Source organism: Micrasema longulum, unplaced genomic scaffold, assembly GCF_059751315.1.
Source record: "Micrasema longulum isolate JH-2025_06_02 unplaced genomic scaffold, ASM5975131v1 h1tg000834l, whole genome shotgun sequence".
NCBI lineage: Eukaryota > Metazoa > Arthropoda > Insecta > Trichoptera > Brachycentridae > Micrasema > Micrasema longulum.
Window position 1 is genome coordinate 285,294 of NW_028278026.1, and position 22,262 is coordinate 307,555.

The 22,262-nt window shown below is 36.2% G+C and overlaps 1 protein-coding gene across 1 annotated transcript in view; it reads right to left on the reverse strand.

The window, feature by feature from the left end:
* LOC148278728 (uncharacterized) overlaps positions 1-22,262 on the reverse strand; it is a 195,081-nt gene that overhangs the window by 60,668 nt on the left and 112,151 nt on the right. The window contains exons 3-4 of the mRNA XM_088230963.1: positions 10,832-11,061; positions 4,096-9,016 (exon numbers count right to left, since the gene is read on the reverse strand). Of these exons, the coding sequence (XP_088087089.1) occupies positions 4,096-9,016; positions 10,832-11,061 (5,151 nt within the window). The remainder of the gene's footprint in view (positions 1-4,095; positions 9,017-10,831; positions 11,062-22,262) is intronic.

Consider the following 22,262-nt stretch of genomic DNA (forward strand, 5'->3'; position numbering starts at 1 on the left):
GAATCATACTTTCTGATAAAGATATCAGATCAATAAATAATTCATTTATGATAAGATTAATCCGCATGTTTTGAATGATAGAAGAAAGGAGAACGTTTTGGTAATAAAATATGTTATCACACCCGTATTATAAGACTGTAAATTATTTTTTCAACTTCGAAGAAATTTATTTACAAAATCAATACCTAAATATTGATCGATACTTTGAGACATAAGCCGCAATCGTTTAATGGATTTATGTGGATTACATAACCATATTTTAGACGTAATAATTGTGTGTATTATAAAGAACCAACCAACGCAGCGTCCCATTTTTTGAGTTTGTCAATAATTTATTTATTTATTTGGCAATAAAATAACCCAATGGCTTATAAGGTTAGGAAGAAAAGAGTCTGAAAGCTAATTGCAAGGTAAGTAATATTAATATTAATAATAATATTATCTACGACAATTTATTTATTTATTTATATATACGCCAAATGGGCATTTTTATGGACACATACATATAATTTTTTTATAAAAAAAGTAGAAAGACTCAATGGTTTATAGTAGACTTTGTGGGAGTGGAAGCGGGAGAGAGAGATCATAAATGATCATCTGTAAATGCCTAGACTTCCATATTTACTTATCTAAAGAGTTCTCTATCCCTGTTGTAATTTGTAAATCTTAATGACTCCCTCGGGGGTGAAATATAGTATTTTGCCTACAAACGTTTTATTATTACAATATATTAAACTGTGTAATTCCACAAATGTTTTTCCGATTCGATGAATAATATGGCTGTTAATTAGTTTATGCAAGTATTAAATATCGTTTATTCATATTTTAGGCAGAAAAAAATATTAAAAATAACCTATTTTTTACATTTTATTTGAAAATCGTAAACTTCAACATCATATGATTATTTATTTAAAAGTCAATTTTTTTATAGAAAAAAAGAAAAAAAGAGATAGATAATATGTAAATATTACGTTAGTATATACTATAAAAATAATTGAGAGAAACTAACAGATCTATTCAAATATAACTTTTTTTTAAATGTATCGCCGATATATTTTGCCGTGTGTTTTCTGAGTATCTGACGTACTGATGACGTAATCACGTATGCCGTACTACAAACAGCTAGTATGCTCAATTACTTCGCGTGTACCACTTTTCTGATTGATTTGAAGCACACGTTTTAGTTTATTAACACACACATAAAGCGATGTATATTTATCTCTTCCGTGGAAATGATACACGCAATAAACGAATATTATAAATGATTTTTAAAACTAAATCGCTAACCGTTACATGTTACGAAAATTAAACCGTTTCGAATATTCTGATATATCTCCGGTCACGCTGACAATTTTCATCTCTCCTATATAAAATATAGAGGATTCCTTATAGACAGTACACCCGCTTAATTATACGATGTCAGTAATTATGAATGTACTCGTATGTTCATTATTATATTTTGTACCTTTTACATTATTTTTATATAACTTTTTTTATTTTCTTATTCTTTAAATTTAAATTAATCCCTTTTCTATTTCCTTTATTTTTATAACTGTATATAAATATATGTTTTTAAGCTGATATAAATAATAATTTAGCATTTTTTATGATAGGTTATTCCGGATTATAACTTTGGTGAAAGATAAGTAAATATGATCCAGTTCATCTTTAGGCATATTGAGTTATATATATCACCGGATTTTTCAGCATTTTGTGTAAACACGCAATGGTGAAAAAAACTTATAGACAGTAATCCCGTTTAGTTTTGCGATGTCAGTAATTATGTATGTATGTATTTGTATGTTTATTATTATATTTTTGTACCTTTTACATTATTTTTGTACAACTTTTTTTCTTTTCTTATTCTTTAAATTTATCTTGTTTATTAACTTTATTTTTATAACTGTATTTAAGTATTTGTATTTTTATTTTATTTGACACTTCTAAGTGCCTAACAATTGTTAATTGCTTTTATTTTAATACCGATAATGTACATAATCAATATCTTACACCACTGTGGAAAATTTTTATTGACTGTTTTCACAATTTTCGTTCATATGTATTCTTATTTTCTGTATACAATATAATATGTAAAAACTGTTGTTTTTTTCCCAAATAATAAAAAAAAAAAGTATTTTATTTAAAATTTTCTAAGTGCCTAACATTTCTTAATTGTTATACAGCTTTTATTTTCATACCGATAATGTACTTAATCAATAGCTTACACCACTGTGGAAAATTTATAATGTCTGTTTTCACAATTTTCGTTTATATATATTCTAATTTTCAAAAAACTGATGTTTTTTTCCCAAATAAAAATAAATAAATAAATAACGAAAATAATCATTATGACGGAAGTGATCGAATGTATGCGAGGGGAAATCGTTACTCGAATTCGTCAGTAAACATGACGATTATTCTTTAAATATCGAATTCATTAGTCTCGTTATGCATTTTGTTATATTGGTGTTCGGAATTAAATGAAAACAAGAAAACAGGAACACCTCTTGACAAAATACCGCTTCCGTTTACTGACAATGAGAACCGTTACTTTACCGAGCCTTGTGCTACAATAACACCAACAGCTGACGACAATTATACTCGTACTATATTTGACAATATTGTTACGTTGCGCAATCTGGCGGAGTTGAGAAATAATACTCGAGTAGAAGTGGTAGTGTGTTACTCCGAGGTGCTGGTACAATACAGTGTATGGGAATGGGGAAATGTCACGATGATTTACTGCGGAAAGTAAATGTTATGTGACTGGTGATATTATAGCGGAGTAGTGTCATAATATGAATATGTAGCATGTTTATGGTTATTTATTTATTTATAATATATACGGCCTAAGCCAATTACAACAGTTACATGAAGAAACATAAATGCAAGAAACTGAACAAAAAGAACATAAAACTATTTAGCAAAGACAAACAAGGGCAAAACAATAATTGCATAAAATATATTCAAAAAACGAAAGACATAAAATTTTAAGCTAAATCATGCCAATCCAACTTCATCCCACACTGTTTAGTCGCGAAGAGATCTACGAAAAGCCGGAAGATCTATCCCAAAAAATTCCAAGTCGTGTGATGAATTGACTAATCTACACATTCTGGACGTTGGGGCATAAAAAACAAATTTGCTCTTAGAAGATTTTATAAATAGCAGATTTTGACTTCTGGTGACACGGTTGGGATCATGAAAAGAAATTGATTGCAACAGAGATGGGACATTTTGAAAATGCATATATGGTCCATCTCAGTTCTACGTCTCTCCAATGAAGACATATTAAGATATTGCTCTATTTCAAAATAGGAATAATTACCCCTTTGTAATCCGAGCAACCATGCTACTTTTCTTAGAAAACGGTGTTGGACAGACTCGATACGGTCAATATGAGTCCTGTAGAATTTATGTTATGCTGAAATATGGCATTTTGAATGAGAGTTTCGATGGACTCTGAATAATTTGATTTTTTGTTTACAAGCCTTATTGAATTAGTGCATTGAACAATTCTATATCCAGCTTGTTTTTTTCACCATTGCGTGTTAACACAAAATGCTGAAAAATCCGGTGATATATATAACTCAATATGCCTAAAGATGGACTGGATCATATTTACCCATCTTTCACCAAAGTTTTATTTTATTTTATTTTTTATTTTAATCCGGAATAACCTACGAATAATAACCTCGTATCATAAAAAACGCTAAATTCATATCAGCTTAAAAATATGTATGCGCAGTAGAGCCTATGGCCACTGTAAATGTAATGTAAATGGCCTATGGAAGTAAAATGCATCGATTAAATAAAATCTTATTGTTTTATTTCTATTCTCGTAGTTTATTTATTAAAAGAAAACAACAGCCACTACAACAAAAAAAAATATTTACAAATAAACCAAAATTATAGGCCAATTATAGTTTTCCATACATTACAATGCCAAAAAAAGAAGAAAAATAAGCGTACATTGAAATGGCCAATTAATTTAATTTTCATTTTCATTTGTATTTTTATAATATTATTTTAAATTAAAAGCCTGCTAGGGCGTCTGGGATAAATAAAATAAAATGTAAATAAAGTCTGACTCACCGTTGCTATGAACCGTGTGCGCGGGCGGAGGGGGCGCTCTTCGTCTGTCCCTCCGGGCGGAGGGAGCAGGGGCCGGAGCAGGAGCTTGCAGGCCGGGGGCGGACACCGCCCGCTGCGCCCTGCTGAACCCGGGCGGGCGGTAGCGAGCGCTCTTCACGTAGGCGCCGCCCACGACCGTCAGGCGGGGCAGGGAGCCCGGCCGCCGCTCGTCGTCCTCCTCGGAGCCCGAGTCCGGCACGCTGGAGCGCCGCCGGCCGCGGGGGGCGCCCACCGCCCACAGGCGTTCCTCGCTCGCGGCGCCCCCGATGGAGCCGCAGCTGCGCACCCTGTCCAGCTGCTCGCGGGACGGGCTCTTGTGCTGGAACAGCAGGTCCCCGGCCGAGCGGCGCTTGGCGGCCAGCGCGCTGCCTCCCTCGGAGCCCAGCAGGGACAGCTTGTTCCTGGAGTCGGCGGCCATCAGCGCGGACTCGAAGCTCCCTCGCCACGAGAACCTCTCGTAGTCACTCGCCTCCCTCTCCTCACCGGCCTCCTGCGCGTGCTGCGCGGCGCGCGCCTCGCCCAGCAGCAGGTCGTGCGACTTGCTGCGCGGCAGCAGGCGCGCCGCCCCCGGGCCCTCGCCCTCGTCCTCCGTGGTGGAGGCGGAGCAGCCCCTGGCGCGGCGCGGGGAGCCCCCGGCGTGCGACTCTCCGCTGGACACCTCGTGCATGAGCGCCACCAGGCGGCTGCCGATGTGGTGCATGACCTTGGCTATCAGGGGAGGAGAGCTGTGCGGGGAACTGCTGGTGTCGTCGCTGACCACTTTGTCTCGCTCTGTCGCCATTTTGTTCAGAGACGCCACTAGTTTCTGGTACACGAACGCCGTGTCTCTATTGAACACGGCGCTTTCGTCCTCCGTCCCCTTATCTTCGGTCGAGGAGACGGCGGGCTCGTCTTTATTTTCGAAATTGTTAATTATTCGCTTACAGCTGTCGGATATCTGCTGTTGCAGGGCAGATTTACCGCCACCAGCCCCCTCGAGGTCCGAGCTCGTGTAGTCCGAGGAGTCGTAAGAGTCACTCCACGTGTCCTCGCTGGACAGGTACTCCACTATCTCGCGGACCTCCTCATCCCTGATGCCGGGGACGGTCTTCATGAGACGGGTGAGCTCGCTCTCGAAGTACACGAGTTGCGGGGGCTTGGTGCCTCTCCTGACCCTGGGGCTGGTGGTAGGGCGCCCCGCGGTGGGCGGGAGGACCTTGGGGCTGGCGCTTGATATAGGAACTGATTGCATAATTTGAGCGTTAGCCGAAGCGGCCACCATACTTTTGAAAAACTGTCTCATTTTGTTCATCATTAAATTAGTCTCCTCATCGGACGACCAATTATTAAAACTATCTTTACGCATTAAGGCATTAGTCGTTAGGGCGGAAATTACACCGTTATCACTTTTGTCCTCGAGATCCACTTTATTTTCTTCGACAATTTCTTCTAAATCTAATTTCAACTCCGGCGTTCGGGACGAATTCCAATCATTAACATTGGAGCTTTCGTTGCCGTTTTTCAATAAATCATCGCAACTCCCGACGAAACCGCTATCCCTGCTGGTTTGCTTTTTCCCGCTGGCGAGATCGGAAGCCAGCGGGAGGAAGTCCGGTTGAGGTGTCTTCCGGCCGTCCTCGTCCCCGTCCGACACGGACCTCGCGTCCTCGTCATCTCTGATTTCCGAGGAAAATCGTTTTTCGTCCGCGGGGGAGTTCCTAGATTTTTTTCCTTGCTTTTTCCGTTTAACAGTATCACTTTGGCCGTCATTTTTTTCGAAATTGTTTATATTTTCTTCGAAAGTGTCCGTTTCGGTGCTCGACTCTCCCGAGTCCGCGGCGAGCTCGGGGAGGTGGTCGGCGGGCGCGGGGGGCAGCTCGGCCGCGGCCAGCAGGTTGTCCAGGGAGGAGGAGTGCGAGCGGCCGGCGCCCCGCGCCCGCACCAGCCGCTTCCTGCGCTGCTCGGGACTGGGCCGGCCCTCGCTGTCGCTGCCCACGCTGCCCGAGCCATCCGAGTCCCGGCTCTCCCGAGTGAAGCCCATGAAACCCGTCAGGAAGTACTTCTCCAGCCGAGAGGAGGCGAGCTCCGCGGGGTCGCGACCCTCGCCCTGCTCGCAGTCCTCCGCCCCCGGGAGAGAGTCCACCCCTTCGCTGCACACACTACTAGTTTCCGAAAAAGCGTCACCGTTTTCGTCATTCGCGCGCTGTCCGTCACCTAGACCGAAGAAAAAATATTTTTCCAACTCCGTGGCGGAAATCGGTCTCATTTTCCGAACGGTCGGTTCCGCCTCACTCTCCTCGCAACTTTCCTCTACTATCGTGTGAAGGGTGAAGTCTATCGCGGCCCTGCGGTATCCTCTCAGTTCCTCTTCGCGATCCGCCGAAGAGGAGAGAGCTACCTCGTCCCCGGAGTCGGTGTCCGTGGGGGTGGTGGTAGGCGCGTCGTCTTCGTCGTGGCTGACGTCCTCCACCCAGGAGTCGTCGTCCGCCAGCCCCTCCTCCAGGCACACGACGGCGGAGAGCGTGTCTTCGTTGGTGACCACGGTCACGCCCTCCGGCCGCGGCGGCGGCGGCTCCGCGCCGCGGCCGAGCTCGCCCGCCGCGTCCTGCCAGTTGGTGTGCTGCACCGTCACATCCGCCATGAGCGTGGTGGTGTCGCTGGTGACCACGGACACCCGCGGCAGGCTGTCTTGCGTGATGATGACGCGGCTCGTGTAGCGCGCACTGCGGTCCGCGCGGCCCGACCGCTCGCTGTCGACTGGCGCTCTCTCCCGCGGTCGCTCGTCTCGCGGCGCGCTAGCCTCCTTGATCAGTAGCTCGCTCAGCGCGCGCTCGATGCCCCTCACCAGATCTACGTCACCGCGAGTGCGGCCGGTACTGTCTCCGCTCTCGTTCCCCTCCGCCGAATCCGAACGGACGTCGATTTGAGTTTTTTGCGCGGGTTTCCTCGTGTCGGACTCGAATGTCGGAATGTCAAAATCGTAACAGCGATCGACATCAATTTTACCGTTAAGAATAGAAGATAAGTCCGTGTAATTGTAACTTTCCGGTTCACTGAACGTCGAATATTTTGATAGACTTATTAAATCGCAATTTTTTAATCCTTCGTCCTTTTCGCTCACTGACTCATTTGGAAAATTAAACGTATCGGTCGCCGCGTCCCTTATCTCCTCTGCATCGGCGGTAGCCGATAACTCCCCCCCACTATCCGCATTACCGGCATCGCTACTCTCCACTCTACCTGCCGCCTCGGATAACGGCCGTAGCGCGGTGTCTTCTAATTTACCGTTGCTTATCAAAACATCCGAATACAATATGTCTCGCGCGAAATCACTTTCACAAGCGTTGAACATGTTCACATCGCAGAAACGTTTGAAATCCATAGACGAAGATTTCACACTTTCGTTGTTGACGAAGGACTCCCCGAGAGGATCGGGGAAGGGGTCCGCGGGGGGCGGCAGCGCGGGGGTCGGGGGAGGGCTGCCGACACCCTCCTGACTCAGCAGTCGATTTTTGAGATTTTTGGCTTCCTCTTCGGCGGTAAGTCCGCCGCGGTCGGGCTCCTCCGTTCGGATTTCCCTGACGTAATTGAGAACAATGCCGCAGTCTTTCTCCGTGTCCGTATCGTTGTCCGAAGTGTCGGATTCTCCGCTGAGCGTGTCGCTGGCGGAGGTGGAATTATTCGTGTTGACGCTGACTCTGAATACTTTCGAAAAACTGCGAAGCGTTCTTTCTACATTTTCGGATTTCTCCGAATCGGAACAGGAAGATTCTCCCTCGTCGTCTATCACGGAGTTCCGGGCGCTGCTTCCGCTGTTGCTGCGGCCCGTGACGGTATACGCTCGGCGGGTGTGCGCGCGGTCCTCGTCCGCGCTGGAGGAGCCGGACTCGGAGGACGAGGCGAAGGCGTTCTCCGAGGCCAGGTACCCCCGCAGCTCGGGGGAGCGGCGCTCGCCGTCGCTCTCCCGGTCCTCGCCCCCCGGCGGCGCGGGGCCCGCCAGGTCGGAGATGACGAGATCGTCGTGCTCGACGCGCGAGTCCTTAGCGGGGTCGGGAACCATATCTGTCCCTTCGTTCACTGCGCCGCGCGGCTCGGGCGACGCGGGAGGTTCATCGCAGACTGAAACTGAAATGTGTCGCGGGGAGTCGGCGGAGCCGAGTTCCTTATCACCTGTACCCCGCCCCGCTCGCCCGTGGTCCTCCCCCGCCGCCGCGGCGGGAGTGACAGTGACGGCGACCCGCGCGGGTAATATTATATCATTTTCACGCGTCGGTACTTCGCGATTCGCGCTTCCGTCACACGATAGTTCGAGGTTATGTTTTTTAGGCGAGTTCAACAATGTTTTTTCGTCGTCCGTAATGGAAGGAGTAATTTTGGCGTCAGTAACTTCACTCTCGAGTAAAATATTTTCCGCCACGTCACCTTTGCCGAGGAAAAAATTGATATTATTCTCGAACAGTTTTTGTTCCACGAAATTGTTGACAAATTGGGTACTTTTTTCGTCTCCGATAACGGGACGCGGCTCCGTTTTGTGTTCTAGGAAGGGGTCTTTGGCGAGATCGGTGGCGTTCTTGTCCGGTTCCCGGTCGGCGTTCAGGATGACGTGTCCTCTGTCTTCTTGAGCGAAGGGCCACCCGATGCCCTTGAGACGCAGCTTCATGGCGTCGGGGTAGGCGAGCAGGGAGTCCCACAGCGGCACGGGCACCGGCACCGGGACGGGCACGGGTACGGGCACGTAGCGAGGCACGGCTCCGCACGAGCGGCAGCCGCCGGGCGCGGGGTGGTGGTGGGGGCGGCACGGCCGGCACGGCGCCGGAGGCTCGTCCTCCGTGTCGCTGCCGCGGGATTTGCGCCCCCCGGAGGGGCTGCCGAGAGGAGACTCGCAGGACAGCTTCCTGAGCACCTGAAACACGACAAACACATTTATAATATATTTAGGTATAATCATTTGGTATTTGAATTTGGGAAATGGAAAACGAAAACAAATATTAAAATCCCATATTTATCTACAACGTTTGGAATTTTGTTTATTTTGAAAGAAAGAGTTAATGTTTTTATTTATCAAAAGCATACAAAAATTAACATATAAATTATCAAGTCTTACTGATCTGCATAAAATGCAGTTCGTCAGCAGGTGCTTATAGTTAAGTTCTAATAAACATATTCTTATCTCTTAAATTCTGTATATTATTTTATTTTATTAATAAATATATAGAAATTAGCACATTCAATACGGAAAGAATAATTTAAACTCCTTTTTTTTATTTTATCTTCGTTTGAAATCTACCCAAACTAAATCCCTAAATGGTTAAATCCAATATTTGTGTACAAACACTCTGATGTAAATATTGTTTATGGTGTATAATTAGCATCTTTTCTATTTAATCACTTATTTATTCTTTAGGAAAATAATAACAATTTTCGCATAAAATGCCTGTATATTTTCGAAAGTGAATTATAATACATAACTAGTAAAATGAAATTAGCAATTGTAAATTTAGCAAGATGCAATGCATTAAAAAATGTATATTAAATCAAAACCTAATAGTTGATTAGAATACAAGAGTAAAACGAAGTACGTAGTAGCAAAATTGTATAAACATTTTGAAAATTCGCAGGATTGAGAAAATATTTAAAAAATAAAGAAATAAATAAGAATTAAAAAAACAGAAAGTGTAAGGAAACATTTTTTTAAATTTTTAAAACAAATTTAATAAAAATATTGTAAAAACCAACAAATTATAAAATTGAACATGTTATAAAAAACTAAGTTATAAACTAACTATTGGTTTAAACATGAATGAAAAATGAGAGAAAAAATAATTATTATTTTTAAAAACAAGAAACCAAACGCTACCTACCAACCCCGTACATACGTAAACTTAACTTAAAATTTATAAATTGTGAATTGCAAATGTAAAAAAAATCATCTTTACATAATATGTGAATTGTGAACGGTTTTTTAAATTTCTTTTTTTTCGTCTCTTCAATATCTTTTTATTTTATTTTATTTATTTTTATATTTATTTTATTTTCCACTCTCACTTCCCTTCAATCATCCTTTACCGCTCCTTATCAATTTCCTTCTTTTCCTTTCCACTATCTCCTTGTTTTGTCCATATTTATCTTATTTTAATATATAGTATATTTTTTATTTATATAGTTTAAACTTCAAGCCGTCGTCGCTTTATTACAGTATTATTTAGTGAATACATATAATTGGATGGCAGGCTCTACTATGTATACATTTTATATAGTTTTTTTTTTTAAATATTCATTTAACCTGTACATCTGTTTGTATTCGAAATAAATAAAATAAAATAAATAAAATAAAATTTATTAAAAGAAAACAAGATGTATGTACCTAAATATGCAAGCAAATATTGTAACGAATAAATAATTTGATATTTGCACAGGAAATTAATTTATACAAATGACGTTACGTTTTTATATTTACTTAATATTTTAATTTAAAATACTTTTTTATTATTATTGCACCGCAACAGGCCAGAACGCCCAGCTACAGTGATGGATTGCGTAGAAAACCCAGGCTTGAGAAAAATCACATTAATTTTTGTATTCTCATCGGGAAATGGGTCCATAACCTTCCGTGCATGAGTCAAGCGTCTTAACCGCTACATCGCGGGGTCTGCCGCATTTTATGTTTACTAAACCTGTAATTGGCTAACTTATGCAACAATTTGTACAGGAGAGTAACCTTGGGGCTGCCGAAGGGCGTGCTCCACGTCCAGTCACGCAGGGGGCGCGCCGGGCCGGAGTCGAAGTAGTCCCAGTCGCAGTCCTCCAGGCCCGGGCAAGACGAGGACGAGCACGACTCCGTCTCCTCGTCCCGAGAGGAGTCCGAGCTCAGGAACACAAGGCGGTAGTCCTCGGCCTGCATGCGCCCGGGGTCCAGCTCGAGCGCCTCCTCGCGGCTCAGGCCGCTACCTGCAACGACATATCAGGTAGATCAGTAAATGAGGTACCAAGAAATGATAATATTATCATGGTTATCATAATCCATAACGAATATTTTAGTTTATCACGGAAATTTGTTTATATCACGGAATTCTTGTATATCACGGATATTTGGGTGTATCGCGGAAGTGAGTCGCGAAGTTAAAGTTTATTTACAACGACTAACTCATTATTAAAAAATGGGAATCAAGTTAGAGTAGAGAGGGATTCGAACCACGAACCTTTGATCCGTGAGTCCGAGACAGTAGCAACTTTCACTAAATGTTTGTAAATAAAATAAAAACTACATTGCAGAGTTTTTATTGTATGACAAACATTTTTTTAATGTTCCTCCAAAAGCATGTGCTTGAGAAAAATCTAACTAAAAATATAACTTCCATCACGGATTTTTTTTTCACCACAAATATTTACAGTAAGGTTAAAGTAGGTACATTATATTAGATAGTTTGGTGCCATCGCAGATATTTGAGTGCATTACGAAAATTTCAACAAGAATTTTTTATTTGGTTACAAAACTTACGTTGTACGCCAAAAACGTTGTACACATTCAATGTGTACATGGCATGAATTTGAGGGAATTATAAACATTTTTTAAATGTCTATGAGACAAGATAAACAAAAACTGTATCACGAAAATTTTATTGCTTTAGGAGCATTTTTAAAATGCATGCAAACAGCATGCCATTATATGTAGCGGATAAAATAAAAACTTTCTCATGAAATTTGTTTGCATTAAGAACATTTTTTGAATGCCAGAAAGTCTCAGGGAAGCTGGAGCATATCCCCTTTTCGAGCGAAATTCTATTCGTATATTAGGGATAAAGATAATAAAATTGTGTATTATGTAGATTTTTAGATATATTTAGTTTTGATTATTGATTAATCATATTGTTACACTAGTAAGTAAAATTAAGTTAATATGTTAAGTCACTGAAATTAAATATTTAGGTGTAATGTTGGATTCAGAACTTACATTTCACCAAAACGCTGAGATGGTAATAAATAAGATTGCAAAAAAAATATCAATTTTGGGAAGGATCAGAAGATTTATTGATAAGGACTCCTGCAAAACTATTTACAAAGTTATTATTGAACCACACGTTAACTACTGTAGTAGCATTTTATTTTTATCAAACAAAGAAAACATAGATAAACTAACTGTATTACAAAATAAAGCCTTTAGAATCATTTTGAAAAAAAACAGATATACGAGGGTAAAGTCGATGGTAAATGAAATGAAATTATTAACATATAAACAAAGAATATTTTACAATACAATGATATTTGTTCATAAAATTATAAACTCTAATAAAAAAACAGAATTTTGGAAAAAAATTAATCGGAACCAGCATGGACACGATCAGAATACTAGAGAAAAGAACAAAATTAGACTTCCATTTAGGAAAAAGGCAAAGTCACAAAATTCAATTTTATTTAAAGCAATTAAAAAGTATTACGAAATGGAAAAAAATATTTATGAAGAAAAAAACATATCAAAATTTAAAATAATGGTCAAGACATATGTGATAAACAATTTATAAATTAAATATATTTGCAATGTTATTATTAGAACACACAACAATATGTATGATATGTGTGCCCTACTTTAAGATTTAAATAAATGTAAATGTATAATCTAAACAAATAAATAAATGTGTACATGTCATTAGCGTAAATAAAATACTTATCATAGAAATTCTATAGCATTAGGAACATTTTTTAAACAATATAGCATGCCATCAAAGTGGATAAAAAAATACCTTTATTACGGAAATTTAAGTAAATCGGGACCATTTTTGAAATGTCATGTTATAAATATATGAATATATCTCGGAAGTTCGATTACATTAGAAACATGTTTAAAATGTCATGACATGTCATTTGTGTCGACAAAATGTCATAGCATGCCATTAGAGTAGATACAATATTTGTACTTTATCACGGAAAGTTTAGGACATCAGATTTTGTTTAGACGTCATACGAGTAGCATGCTTTTAAAGTTGATAAAATATAATCTGTAACACGAAAATTTTATTGCATCAGGAGTATTTTTTCAAATAACATAGCATTTTATTAGAGTGGACAAAATAAAGGCCTTATCACGGAAATTTGATTGCATTAGGAACATTTTTTAAATTACATATCATGCCATTAGATTAAATAAAACCTTTTTCACGGAAATTTAAGAGAATGAGGAACATTTTTAGAAGGGCATAGCATGCTATATATATTTATATATGTGTATATATCTCGAAAGTTTGAGTATATTAGAAACATTTTTGAAATGTCATAGCACGTCAGTAAAATATCATAGCATGACATTAGAAAAGATAAAATCAAACCATTATTGCGAAAATTTCAGTGAATCGGGAATATTTTTTAACCGACATAGCATGCTTTTGAAGAAGATAAAAAAACCTTTATAACGTTAATTTGATTGCCTCAGGAACATTTTGAAATGTCATAGTATGCCATTAGATTTGAGATAAAATATAACCTTTACCGCGGAAATTCGATTGCATCGAGAACATTTTTAAAATGACATAGCATGCAATTCGAGATGATCAAGTAAAACCTGTGTCACGGAAATTTGGGAGCGTCAGGAACATTTTTAAAATGGGAATAGCAGGCCATTAGAGCAGATAAAATTAAACCTTTACCGCGGTAATTTGAATATACTATGGCCATTTTTTAAGTGATATGGCGAGCAATAATAGTAGATAAAATAAGCGTTTGCCACGTACATCTAAAATCGGGAACGTTTTTCAGATATCACGGATATTTTATTACATTACGGATTCGGTTGCATATCGCACGCATTTAATTTACCACGAATATTTTTGTTCGTCATAGATATTTTAAAATACCACGGACATTTAATAAGGTAGCAAGTAACGAATATTGTAGGTTACAACGAAAATTTCGGTAAAACAGTGATATTTTATTATATCGCGGATAATGTACTATGTCCAGATATTCAAGTGTATCACGAATGTTTTTTGTAGATATATTAATGAAATATGTGTGTTGTGGATATCAATAAAATGAACATCCGCAAAATAATAAAAAAACAAAAAAATCACAAGTATTTTATCTTGTTTGTTGGATTGAATGATTTCAGGTAGGCAGATATACTTGTAGCATGAGGAAACCAATACAGATTCAGTGTCACGGTATTAAATCATGCTCCTACGAGAACCGATAGCGTTCTGTCTGCCTACTCTTCTTGTTTCGCCATAAACAACTACAGGCGGACTTCGTTATAACGACCACAGATAAACTATAATTATGTAATATATCCGGCCCAGTCCAGTGTCGGAACAAAATAAATATATAAAGATCTGTGTGTAAAATTTTACCTGGACGGGTGTTTTCGAATCTTTTTTTTCTCTTAACTTTTATTTTAAGGATCAAGACACAAGCTATCCGGCAGCCGATGCTAAGTACTTTATGTTTTTAAACAGTCCCATATTCCGTCTCATATTGAAAAAAAAATACAATTCAAATCGACCCGCTTTCAGCTCGACTTTCGTTTCCGAACTGACAAATAAATAAATTAATATAATGGTTCTATTTATTTAAAACACCGTGCGTAAATACCCGAATAGAAATTTGTATGAAAACAGTCGGCTACAGCGTTTTAAAATATTCCAAAGTTTTACAACAAAGTTTGTTTGAATTGCAGTAAAAAAAATATTGCTTTAAAGTAGTTTTAATAAATTTAGAGAACTTTTTAAACTTATTAAAAAATTGTTATTAAATGTCTATAACTGACGCACGGAGCAAGACAAAAAAACTCATTCGCGGGAGTTTTTAGCTAAGTTGCAGCATTCACATTTTTTTATATATTTTTTTTTCTAATAAAAACTTTTATTAGCATAAAAAAAAACAATATATACATTAAAAAAATGGAACACTTAAGGTTGAACTTGCCAAAAAAGATTCTGGCTCTTGTGTTTGGCAATTCTACAAAATATTATAAAAAAGAAACAAAAAATGCAAAACAAAATAATACAATTAATAAAAAATAAAACAATTGTAAAAAATCTCATGGTATTTTTAAAATTTCAATTTGAGATTTCTATCACCTTAGATATTTACCTTACTTTCCGTATAGAATTGACAATTCAATCATCAGAAATATAGCTTCTGTTGGAATGATACTAAGTAGTGTTTATAAAAATAAATAAATAGAAATAAACTTTAATACTCCTATTCGTCGCACTCGGCATACTGTATTACTGAGCTACAACAAATGCAACACCAGAGCAGCTCAAAATTCGCTCTTAGGAAGAGCAGTTAGTAACTTTTCTAAAATTGAGAAGATGTACCATTTAGACATCTTTAACGACTCAGCTCTCTGCTACAAACGGAAGCTGAGTCTTATAGATTTTATTGTTTAGTATTACTAATATTATTATTGTTATTATTGGAGCACATAAGGGAATTTGCTTATGTGTGCCCTACTTCAAAGTTTAAAGTTACTGTAATATTAGTATCATTTAGCCTCTTTGAAAATAAACAGAAACAATTAATACTAAACTAGGTACTACCAGAATACACACTACATAAACACCACATCTTATACACATCACTCCATACACCTCACTCCACGCACTACATTTCATACTCACAACAATAAAAACACAATCGCTAGTAAATTCACACAAAGCACAAATTTTGTCTAGATTTATATTAACATAGCACTGTGTGCACAACATTAAATTTAAACAAATAAACAAATAATTAATTTTCGTTTATTTTATTACTTCTTATATGTTCTTATTTTCTCTTTTTTTTTTCTTTAAAAACGATTAGTTTCTTATCTTTAACTTAATCTGTATTATTACTTAAATTGATTAAATTAAGCTACCCACTCATTTTATATAAGTAACGAAAGATGGTGGAGTCATATAATAATTGAAGAATGTTAGCAATGCTTACTTACAAATTGTATGTATTTTATGTATCCTTGCTAAACTTCCAAATAAAATAAAAATATATAAAATTTCTGACCCTTAAACCTAATTTTCTTAAATTTAAATTGATAGCTGAATATATAATTATGTTGCTTATTTTAACACATTTTCTAAATAAATTTTAATTATAAATTCATTAATTTATATTATGAGTTATTATTTTTCGTAGTATATTTAGTTTATTAGAAGATTCAAATTATGTATTTTTGTACCTAGTGAAGTTGCTGGGAATATTTCTTTGCAATTTTAAATTCTTAAATTTTGTTGGTTAACAACTTTATACTATTAGAAATGATTTAAATTGTATTTATATTTTTGTTTTGTATTGCAAATGAATAACGTGTACCAGTTATGCCAATCAACGCCAAATTTTGGAATCATAACTAAAACTGATGACTACCTGCTACTAAAAATTAAAAATCACAAATTGCAATGCCTTATATCACGCGTTCGATTCCCGGTATGGCCGACGTCACAAAATATTTATTATAAATGTGTTTTTTCACTGCAACATTCCATAATTCTTAGGCTGACGCCTGCCCTTCAAACCTCGGACAATAAACAGAAGACCACGTGGTGAATTTAACTAAGAAAAAAAAAATAATGCACAAAAGAAACCAAACATCACGCCGTTTCTCCGTAAGGGTAGGCAGAGAGGATAAAATGCCACATCAATCAATATTTGCATACATATCTCGCTTTCACTACATTTATACGTATTCTTACGTATTATACGATCCCACTTACTATTTAATGATGCTCACACTTACACACACCTGAACACTTACTCCTACACTAATACACATAAACACACATATACACTTACTCTCATACAAATACACATAAACACACCCTTTTGTTGTAACACAATTTAATAATATGTAAGATTCTTATTTAGAAACTTTGCTGGTCTGTCTTTAAACTGTATTTTTTTTAATGTTACTATATCATTGTCGACTGTTTGTTTCTTTAAAATAAATAAATAAACATTCTCATGCACTCCCGCCGATTACTCCGGCTTATAACATATCCATCTTCAAGTATTTGTTGGATTTGGTTATGCCATCTCTTTCTCGGTCTTCCTCGTTTTGCGCATCCATCAGCATTCTCATATTAAATCTTTTTAGCCGTTCTTCCTCTGTCCATACGCTTTACATGTTAAAACTAACGCAAAACTCCGTGATTTTGTCGATAATGCTTAACTCTGCCTTACAAAATGTACGAATCATGACATTTATGCGCCCTATCATATCACCAGGAATAAAAGTAAATTAAAAATTCCGTTGACGAAAGAGGGCCTATATGCATGGCAGTCAAAATGTATAATAAGCTTCCCAAAAAAATTAAGAAATAAATAGTGTTAAAAAAAATTCAAGCGTGTTATAAGTGTTTCCAATAAATAAATGTTTCTATGGTATAAACGAATATTTGGAAAAGATGCAAATAAATAAATTAAAATACATTAAATTTTAATAACGTAAGCAATTATGGACATCATAACTAATATAATGTTTTTACTGTTTTCATAACTTTTTATTTATTTATTTTATATTAATATTTTATTTTATTTGTTTATAAGATTTTTTTATTTGTTTTTGGCCAGACTGCAAGTAATTGCTAGTGGCAATAAGTCCGCCGTTTAACCGTGTTCATATTTCTTTTATTTAAGAAAAAATATTTTCTTTGTGTTTATCACATTGTATATATTATGGTTAGTAAAGATTTTTTATTATTTAATTATTACCGTCCATAGTTTTTCCTCACATTCGCCTAAACCACAATTTAAATAAATTTCTTTCTCTAAAAAAACTTTGAAGTTTTTTGCTCAATATAATGCGTTTGTTGTAAACTAGTCCGCCTATACTCAAGCCACTTTTACACCCATGATATTTCTATAACACAACCTTCGTAAATTTTCAGCCCTCACAAGACACGGTTTTGCCTTCACATCCGTCAACGGGCATGGCCGCATGGTTTACGTTAAAGATCTATTTTAATTGAATATATAAATATGTAACAAGGATATAAATAATAATTATACATTAGAAGAAATAACGGTTTTGCACAGTTAAATTAAACACGGTGAATCAAAGCAACTCAATTGATGAAAACTAATATCTAAAAACATTTGAGTTTGTTAATTTTAATTAATTTTGTTTATTCACAAAAACAACAGCAATACAAAAAAATATACACAACATTATAAAAAAAAACATAAAATAAAGCCAAATCAGTTTTCCACATAAATACAATTATAAAAATCCAGTTCAGTTAGATATTAATTCATAAAAGTGCATGTGTGCGAGTTTTTTTTTGTGTAAGGATGCGTGTGTAAAAAAATGGAGTGTGGTTTTGGTAGGTAGGTGAATATGTGTGTGATTGTATATGGGTGGGAGGGTAAGTTTATAGACAGGGTGAGTGTATGTTTGATATGAGTGAATATAAACAACTTAAATTTATAATGTAAAAATATATTTTTTTTAATAAAGAAACATAATTTTTTTGCTCTAACATATTAGGAGTGTTTAGAAAATAACGGAATTTTTTTAATTTCACGGGTTTGGAGAGTCCGATTGTCATTTTTTTCAATTATTTCAGTACACATGCCCCTGAAGTATGCTAAAATTATCAGCTGTATTTATAGTTTACTTTGTGGCCGCTAAGTTACACGTGTTTTTACGAGCTCGGCAATTTTCGTTTGCTAAAAAAATGAGTCAAAGAATTTGTATCAAAGTTTGTGTAAGAAATGAAATAAAGTGTAACGAATTTGAAATGTTAACAAAGGCCTATGGTGAGTCTGCTCTGAGTAAAACAAGAGATTAAGAGTGGTATAAGCGTTTCCAAGATGGTCGTAAAGACGTTGAAGATGACGAACGGCCCGGACGCCCCAGCACATCAACAACCAATAAAAACTCACTGTGTTCTTCGGTTTTAATGGCATAATGCATCATGAATTCTTGCCACGAAGTCAAACGGTCAATAAAGCGATTTATAGGCACAGGAAATTATTTGTAAAGGTATTGTAAAGATAGGCAGAAACGATATAACGCCATATCACTGTCTTAGCATACATACATACCTCGCTTCCTCTACATTTTTACGTCTTTTTATCCAGGCATGCCGATTATTCCGACGTTTCACATATCAAACATCAAGTATTTTAGATGTTAGATTAGGTCGTGCCATTTCTTTATCGATCTTCCTCGTTTTCTGCGTCCATCAACATTCGCATCGTAAATCCTTTCAGCCGTTTTTTCGCCGTCCATTCGCTCTGTATGTCCAAACCAACACAGCACGTCTTTCTTGATTTTATCGATATGCTCGTCTCAGCCTCACATACATTTTTTTTTTACCACACATTCGCTTGAGAGATCGCATTTCAACAGCATTCTGCCTTTTTTTATTCTTGTATTTCCAATCTTATCCATCACGGTCAGCACCAGGACTCCATTGTGAACTGATAATTTTGCCTTCCGCGACAAACATTTATTTTTAAAGGTTGATTTAAATGCACCTCTCACTCTGTTCCCGGCACTCCCTCCTTTCAATATCAGTCGTTCCATCCCTAAATAACATACTTCGCAGATACACAAATTCCTATTTATCTGTTTTAGTAAAACAAACAATGACGTTAACGAATACCTAACTATGTTGACTAAATAGACAAACACAAACTGACTTACACCTAATGAAAAAAAAAACAATATTATCCATTTTGAATCTAGAAAAAAATGGCATAAAATAGATGCTCACATAAATGATGAACGACCAACTGAAATTGAACATGTTAAATTCTAAGGACTAACAACAGACAAACAATTGACATGGACAATTCATATCAACAATTTAATTGGCAAAGTGGCGACATTATCGAGTCTTTATTTAAAAATCCAAAATTTTGTTCCAAAAACGGAAAAAATATAATGTATGAAGCCTATGTAAAAACTAAAATATGTTATATGCAATAACTATTAGGAACAGGAAATCAAAATGACAGAAACAGACTACAAAGACAGCAAAATAAAATACTAAAGTTAGTATATGACCTCCCATTTCTAACAGCAATTAAAAAACTATTTAAACAAACTAATCAATTAAATATAACTGAACTCTTTAAACTAAAATCCTTAAAGTGTTTTAATAAATTAGCTACTGATGTAATTGTAGACGAAAAACTAAAACTTGAAAAAAATTGTAGTAAACATGGACACAATAAGAGAATATCACAAAAATATAATATACAACCTTCTAAAACGAGACAAGGACAGTCGAGACTAATAAACCATGGACTGAAATTATACAATAAACTATCAGACAAAATAAAACAAAAGACTCAGACAAACTTTACAAAAGATGTTAAAAATACTATCATTGACAGTAGAATATGAATTTTAAAGTAAAAATATTTTTTTAAATGTTTGTAACCCAGAAAAACAAAAAAATAACATGTTGCTAGCATAACATGTTGGCAATTAAAAATATCAACAACAGAGTATGAATAAAAAAATATATATTATTTTTGTAAAATGAATGTAATAATCCGTGAGGGTTATTAAATATTTATTTTTTTTAAATGTAAAAAAACCTTATTTACAGTGATCTTACATTAGTCATACTTTTATTTCATTCAAAAACCATCACATTCAATTTGTCGACATTCATCAGCACACATCGTAGACTTTTGTTACCAAGAATTGCCGCTATTACATTGGAAGATATAGTAGTTCCTGGACTAGAACCTGAAGCTTAAGGCTGATCATCTTTCCTTTATGATTCACCATTAGGTGTGAAAAGGAGAATAATTATAATGTGACTAAACAATCGCCAAAGCCCTAAAAACACCATCCACATATCGCCCTAGATAAAAAAAATCTGTTGAATAATTTTTCATGTACATATAATCTTTTTGCCATACTTTTTTATGCTTACGTCATCTGCCTACCCTTGTGAAAAATAGCGTATCGTAATATTGATTAAAATAAAATTTATAAGAGAGGTATAATACTTAAGTTTAAAATGTGAAAACACAGAATATCAGAAATCTATTGTACCTAGTAACGTGTGCATATTTAAGTGTGTGACGGTTCTTTGCGTTCTATGCTCTGCTTACTTCCAAAAGATAAAATAATTGGTAAAATGTTAATAAATAAATAAATAAAATAATGAAAACGAAATTTTCATTTGCTGAGGCTTATTACGCAGGAGAAATTATTCTTCATAATGAACCTGAATTGCTTTTAAATCGGATTGATTATGTGAAAGTTATAAATGGGGCATTGTATTGTAACTGGTGGGACATTTGATTCCAGAATATGACCATCTTTTTAGTGCCGAAATACGGCGTTTATTGGTAAAAAAAAAAGTATATGCTTGCAATACCAAATAAAACAAAATGAGTATTTGACGTATAAAAATTGCAAGAACATAATCCTTGCAGCTTCACTAGATACGAAAATAACTATTCTAAAGCTACGTATATTAAATATTTACACTGTAATAATATGTTATAATAACATTAATAGTAACAATATTGTAATAAACATGAAGGAATTACAAAAACACAATACTTAAAATATTAATGAAAAGTTAAGAAATTAAAAACAAAGACAGAATACTTTATTGTAATAACATTTATAACCATCATAGAACTCAATTGAGCTAGCCAATTAAAAAAAAATAAAATATTTGTGCATGCTGAGTTCACATTTTTTGATGAACAATATCTAAAATAACAATTTGTGATTATTATACCAATATCATATGTATTGTTTGTGAACCATAATAAATAAAATAGAATTCAATAAGAAGAAAAAAAAAATAATATGTGACAAACTAATAAATAAAATATATATATTTTTTTTTTTAATTGGCAACTAACAGTCTTAATTCCAAAACTAAAACAAGTAAAGAAAATTAAATAAATAATTAGTAAATTACAGATTATAAAAATATTTTTTTAAATATAAAGAATGAAATATAAATTTGAATTATTGTTGGAAGCATTAAATTCATATTCTTAAAACCTCATCCTGCTAGCTTCTTCCGATTCAAAGAAGCCACTTTTTACTTCAACTGAAAATCTATTTTTGGAAGAATGAGTAATTTCTTGAGGTAGCTTACTTTGAGCATTACAATTGAACGTAGCTATGCAGAAAGCGGCCAGTCCACAATTTCGAAAAAATGAAATGAACA